This window comes from Nicotiana sylvestris, chromosome 8 (genome assembly GCF_000393655.2).
Source record: "Nicotiana sylvestris chromosome 8, ASM39365v2, whole genome shotgun sequence".
NCBI lineage: Eukaryota > Viridiplantae > Streptophyta > Magnoliopsida > Solanales > Solanaceae > Nicotiana > Nicotiana sylvestris.
In genome coordinates, this window is record NC_091064.1 from 191,217,145 (window position 1) to 191,223,590 (window position 6,446).

The window sequence follows — 6,446 nt, forward strand, 5'->3', positions numbered from 1 at the left end:
CATCAATTTATTGAAGTCCAAACCTTTCGGGTCCGGTTCTGCTCCATTATTTTTGGCTCCAATAAACATCAATACACATCCAGATGAATGACACGTGTCCATATAACTATGAAAGCCTGAGATTGCTTTTTAATTAATTCTTGTATTTTTAGTTATTCTCCATCTTCTGCGGACAGAAATAAGAAGGAAGCCCCCGCCAATTTTTTTATTTTTACTCTTCTAATATACTTATCTCATGCCAATACCAAAAGCAATCATTCCTTTCGAAAAAAGCACATTGTAAAGGGTGCCACAAAGCAAAAAGTTATCGAGTATATTGTATTCTTATAAAAAAATTATATATATGAATTAATTGTTTAATAGAATTAAAATTAGTTAGCTTTTTATATGTAGAAAATCAACAATTAATTCCATTAATTAATAAAATAAAAAATCAGTGCACTAGGTACATATTTTGTCATACTCAAAAGTAATAGTCAATTGGTGAGAGGATTCACAATTAACACAATCATATTCTTGAAATAATGTATCAAAATATCAACCACAAAGAAATACAAAGTTCAACGAGCAAACAATCTCGGATAGATCAAAGCACATTATAATCTTGAAACAACTGCGATTCTTGACTCCTCGAATTGTTTGCTTGTCAAATATATAAAAATTTAATACAATAATATTAAAATGAATCTATTATGAAAACTAGAAAAGTGACTTAACTAAACATTAACCTGATCATGACGAAAAGTATAAGAACTTTGTAAATGTTGAAAAGCATGGAAACCCTTAGGCACCTATACACACAAAAAATAAGGTCAATGAAAAAATAATTCGTTTGGGAGAAATTATTTGCATCTAATAAAAATTGTCTTAATATTACCGTCAGTATTTCGATAAAACTAGGATATGCTATCAAAAGAGAAGATAACTCAGAGTGTTGAGATAAGGTTGTGTCAGCTATACTTGGAGTGACACTTATATTAGAATTGCAAATAATGCTTCTATTAGATGTTGAATCCTACCAACATAAGAAAATGAGTAAATAAATGTCACGACCCCAACCCCGGTTGTGATGGCGCCCAACACATTATTAGGCAAGCCTGACCAACTAACAACCTCAATCCGTTTTCTTATAAAAATCATTATCAGCTAACACACTTAAATTTCTAAATTACCCTAATAAGAGTTTAAGACAAGGAGTTAAATATGCGGAGATTCAGATGATAATACTACTACATAGCCCATACAGATCCGGTGTCACAAGTCTCGAGCCTCTAGTACAAGTTTAACAGCCTAATACATAATCAGTCTAGGAAATGCGGATAAAACGAAAGGATAGAAGAGAAAGATCCGGGCTGCGGACGCCGTGCAGCTACCTCGATGCTCCCAGATATGAAATGATCGACTGAAACTCCTCACTCAGCCTCTGGAACACCTGGATCTGCACGCAAGGTGCAGGGAGTAATGTGAGTACTCCGACCCAGGGAGTAATAAGCATAAATAATGATTGACAATAAGAAATCACGGAAAACACAGAGTAATCTATAATGCGGTAGTTTAAACAAGTAATATGAAAGCAATAAACCAATGGAAACGAAATATGGTAATGCTACAACAAATAAGCAGTTAAGTGACAGACATATAAAGAAAATCAACACATAGAACGATACCCCTATAGTACCCGTTGCGGCGTGCAGCCCGATCCATATATTCGTCGACGACGCTCACTGGAGTGTGCAGACTCCGGGAGGGGCCCCTTACGGCCCAAGCGCAATATCCAGCCATCTCGTGGCATCAAATCTTGGCCCTCAACCTCATATCAATATCAGTATAACACTGCTGCGGTGCACAGCCCGATCCCATAGTATCCTCACATCTGGACCTTGGCGGTACTCGGTCCAGAAATCATATAAGCCCCTCCGGCATTAGTAAAACAGTAGTGCTCAGCCCAAAACATCAATTAGTATATCATTTTAGTTTCAAAACCGAGTAAAAGTGGCTGAATTGTAGAACAGTGGAAAACGGTACGACTGAGTTCAAGTAGTAAATCAAAATAGTGAGGAAATAGTGATAAAACTCCCCGAAGGGTTCAAATAGTTGGCACGAAGCCCAAATATGGAAATCAATCCAAATAATGATGGTATCAAATAAGCTTTAATCAAATACGTTGTAAAAGCATCACTCAAGACAGATCAAGTCACAATCCCCGATAGTAAATGACCTCACGCTCATCATCAAGCGTGTATCTCACCTCAATATAGCACTACGATGTGTAAATACAGGGTTTCAAACTCTTAGGACATCATTTACATTCATTACTCACCTCAAACCGGCTAAATATCTAGCTTGCGATGCCTTTGCCTCTCAAATCGGCCTCCTCGCGCATCGAATCTGACCAAAACCAGAACGAATACGTCACAATATGCTAATGGAACAAAGCCCAAGCGAAAACAATAGAAAAATATCAAAAATCCCGAAATTAGCAAAACCCGAGCCTCGGGCCCACTTCTCGAAACTCAGAAATTTTCACATCATTAAATTCCTTATCTCCCCATGAGTTCATACATGTCAAGAGTTCTCAAATCCGACCTCAAATGGCCCTTCAAATCCCAATTTAAAATCTCAAAATCACAAGCCCTAGTTCTTTTATTTTTAGCTAAATTTTCATGAATTTCTAGATTAATTTCACAATTGAATCACGTTTTATGCTCATAAATCTTACCTCCAATCACTTCTCCTCGATTCCCTCTTCAATTTTCCTCAAAGAGCTCTCAAAATACTCAGCTATGGTGGAAAATGGCTCAAAATTGCGGATGAAATGCTTAATAAACTCACTGCCTAGACATAAACGCATCTGCGGTCCAATAGCCGCTTCTGCGGTACCACTTCTGCAGTCATTTATCCTCATCTGCAGAACTTCACTTAACGGACCACCATCACATCTGCGGTCCACTCGCCGCTTCTGCGGCTCCGTAGGTGCGGTACCCCTTCCGCATCTGCGGTTCCAGGCATTTCCCAGCCTTTCCGCTTCTGTGACCAAAATCACGCATCTGCGGTCCCTAAATCGCTGCTGCGAAAATACCAGAAGCAGCAAAAAATCTGCCATCCTTCAAGTTCCAAAACTTCCCGTTAGCCATCCAAAATCACTCCGAGGCCCCCGGGACCTCAACCAAAAGCACCAACGCAACCCAATACCTCATTCAAACTTGTTCCATCGAAACACCTCAAACAATGCCCAATCCATCAACTCACATCGAATTCAAGCCTAAATTTTTTAAAAACTTCTGAAATACGCTTTCGATCAAAAACCCAACCAAAACACGTCCGAATGACCTAAAATTTTGCACACACATCCCAAATGACATAACGAAGCTACAACAACTCTCGGAATTCCATTCCAACACTCGGATCAAAATCTCACCTACCAACCGGAATCGTCAAAATACTAACTTCGCCAATTCAAGCCTAATTCTACACCGGACCTCCAAAACCACTTCCAATCATAATCCTAAGTCACAAATTACCTCGCGAAGCTAACCGAACCATCGGAACTCACATCCGAGCCCTCTAACTTATAAGTCAACATCCGATTGACTTTTCCAACTTAAACCTTCTTAAAAGAGACTAAGTGTCTCATTTCTTACCAAAACCACGCCAAACGCAAACCAATTAATTCGACCACATAAAACACGGATAATGAAGCATAAAGAAGAAGAAATGAAGTAAAAAACCATTTAGTTTAAATGACTTGCATAAATAATTACCTATCTATTATTCAACTATTTAGTTTAAAAAACCAAGTAAGATATACCTGAGTGAAATGACTTGCATTATCAAGTCTAGTGTTATCATAAATTTGTGTGGATCCATTTTGGCTAGTCAACTTTTTCCCCCGAGCTTTCTTCTGCTTTGAATTCAACTCAAGAGAAGTTTTAAGCCTTCCTTTTGTATGATGCAACCCATAACCATGCAACCTATCTTTTCTTTTTAATTTTTTGGCCCTTGTGAAGACTTCCTTGTTATTATATTCTTCTTGTGTTCTCCTTACTTGACTACCACTAGATGGACTTGCAACCTTCATAATTTGTTCCACTTTTGAATTCAGGTTATTTGCATATGTCATAGCTAACTTAAAACCTTCATATGTTTCAGAAGCTTTTGCTACTATTCTAACAAACACTAGACAAAGGAATTTATAGCTCTTCATCAACTTCGGATTTTTTTCTCTGTCTTGCCCGTCAATTTCCCTTTGGTCATCAACCTTTGCATTTTTCATCCTCCTTTTCAATATGTACTCTGAATGAATTCTTGTACTCTTCTTACCATGTAAAAAATTCTTATAATATGATGATAAAGTATACCTATGGACTCAAATTTCTTGCAAGAACTAGATATTGTATCGCCTACCTCTCCCACCTTCACAATACGCTCTCGAGTGTGCCCATGTTTTCTAACCATATACATTATAAATTAATTATTTTTTCACATTCATTCACTCTAATTGAAAAGACCTCATATATTCATCTTGAAATATTTCAAAAATATCTGGTGTATGTACCTCCCTAGCATGAGCCAGAATGGGTAAATCTATTTTTAGCATTGGCAATCATTGTGATGCATCACAAGTATCCTATAGCTCATTATACCTTTTATCCTCAATGGCGCGGTCATAATGCTTGAAAAATTACACTAGATTATAGTCTGACTGCAAATAATCTTTTAACTCACTATTCAGGCTCTCACTCAATTTGTGTTGTTCATACCACCTGAAAAAATTTGCTTTCCGTATGCTTCAAATAATTTTTTCTTCAATGCACATATTCCTTGCAATTATTTATTTTTGCGAGGACTATATCTATCAAGCATATTATTCCATGCATCTATAAATTCTTCTTCATCCTCATATTCGTAAATGCATTTTCTAAAATCACCATGAAAAGAGACATACCTTTTATATACTTGATTGAGGTGTTTAACCGCATTTTGCTTCATGTGCCAAACACATAATCTATGATGAACGTCAGGCATGAAAATTGAAATGGCCTTACTTATAGCAGGATCTGCACATGGTTTTTTTTCTAGATATCGCTCTAAGAAATGTTTCAAACAACCACTTAAAAGATTCAGCAGTCTCTCATCATATATCAATGCACCTCCAAAATTTACCATTTTTCTATGGTTATTCCATCTCACAAAGCTAGCAAGGGGCCTATATTCCTTATTTGTTCGATAAGTAGTATCAAACGAGAGCACATCTCAAAAAATTTCATAATCCGTGATCATTTTCGAATCTGCCCAAAAGATATTTGTGATCATATCATAAACATCTAACTGCACCACAAAAAGAAAAGATGAATCTTCAATACTATTCTTCTCAAAATGCACTTGAATGAAAAAGAAAAAATAAGAAAAATAAATATGTATATCTTCCAAAATAATAAAATAAGCTTTAGAATTGTAATATGACTACGAAAATTATAGTACGTTATGGAAAAATATATTACCTGTTTCACCTTCTTTCATAGCTTTTTGCCTTTTTGGTCGAAGATAAGTCTTTTGATCTTGCCTAGTGTAACCCAAATTTTCTCGACCACCCGCTTGAAGACTCATGAAATCAAAGGTTGATTTAGACATCAATCCAGCATCTTCTGCCAAATCAATATCATGAGCTTGTACCTCATTTATGTTTCTATGAGACGGCAACATATGAACCATTGATGGTGGGAGCAGTGAATGATTGTGTTCTACGTCAACCTTACTAGTTCGATATTTTCAGGAAGGTTGACGCGTAATAACAACATTAGCTTGACATCCAATTCTAGTTACTCTCTGTGGATTTTTAACTTGTGTTCTTCATTTATCATCTCCATGAAAACTCTCTTTGAAACATGTAATTTTTCTTGACGTTACATGTCCCAATTTCTTATTTGTGTTCACATATTCTTTACGAGGAAGATATTCGAGAGAAGGTGGGTGTGGCCCCCATGGAGGACAAGATGCGGGAAGCAAGACTCAGATGGTTCGGGCACATTCAGAGGAGGAGCACTGATGCACCAGTGAGGAGGTGTGAGCGACTGGCTGTGGTGGGCACGAGGAGAGGTAGATGGAGACCTAAGAAGTATTGGGGGAGGTGATCAGGCAGGACATGGCACGACTTAGGATTTCTGAGGACATGGCCCTTGACAGGGAATTGTGGAGGTCGAACATTAAGGTTGTAGGTTAGGGGGAAGTTTGTGAATATTACTACAGCGCACTAGAGGGAGACTAGTCATTTAGGAGTTAGACTTAGGATGCTACTGATCAACTACTGATGCAGGGCTATATTTGTTGGATATTAGTATACCTTACATCCTTTTCGTATTTCCTATATTTCTTATATTGTTGTTATTTTGTTATTTTATGTTATGTATTTTATGTTATTTATTATGAGTCTATTGATAGTACTAATA

At 37.1% G+C, this 6,446-nt stretch overlaps 1 protein-coding gene across 1 annotated transcript; it reads right to left on the bottom strand.

The window, feature by feature from the left end:
• Positions 1 to 5,253: 5,253 nt before the first annotated feature.
• LOC138876166 (protein FAR1-RELATED SEQUENCE 5-like) lies at positions 5,254 to 5,712 on the bottom strand. The gene is made up of 2 exons (XM_070155069.1): positions 5,502 to 5,712; positions 5,254 to 5,381 (listed from the first exon to the last, which is right to left on the bottom strand). Exons 1-2 carry the CDS (start codon positions 5,710 to 5,712, stop codon positions 5,254 to 5,256), a joined length of 339 nt encoding a protein of 112 aa, XP_070011170.1.
• Positions 5,713 to 6,446: the final 734 nt, after the last annotated feature.

Bases quoted from the DNA above. Each gene is read 5' to 3' on its own strand.
- LOC138876166 (XM_070155069.1), bottom strand. From the start codon at position 5,712: ATGGTTCATATGTTGCCGTCTCATAGAAACATAAATGAGGTACAAGCT. The intron at 5,382-5,501 runs GTAATATATTTT...TTTTCATTCAAG, and splicing joins TATGAAAGAAGGTGAAACAG to TGCATTTTGAGAAGAATAGT.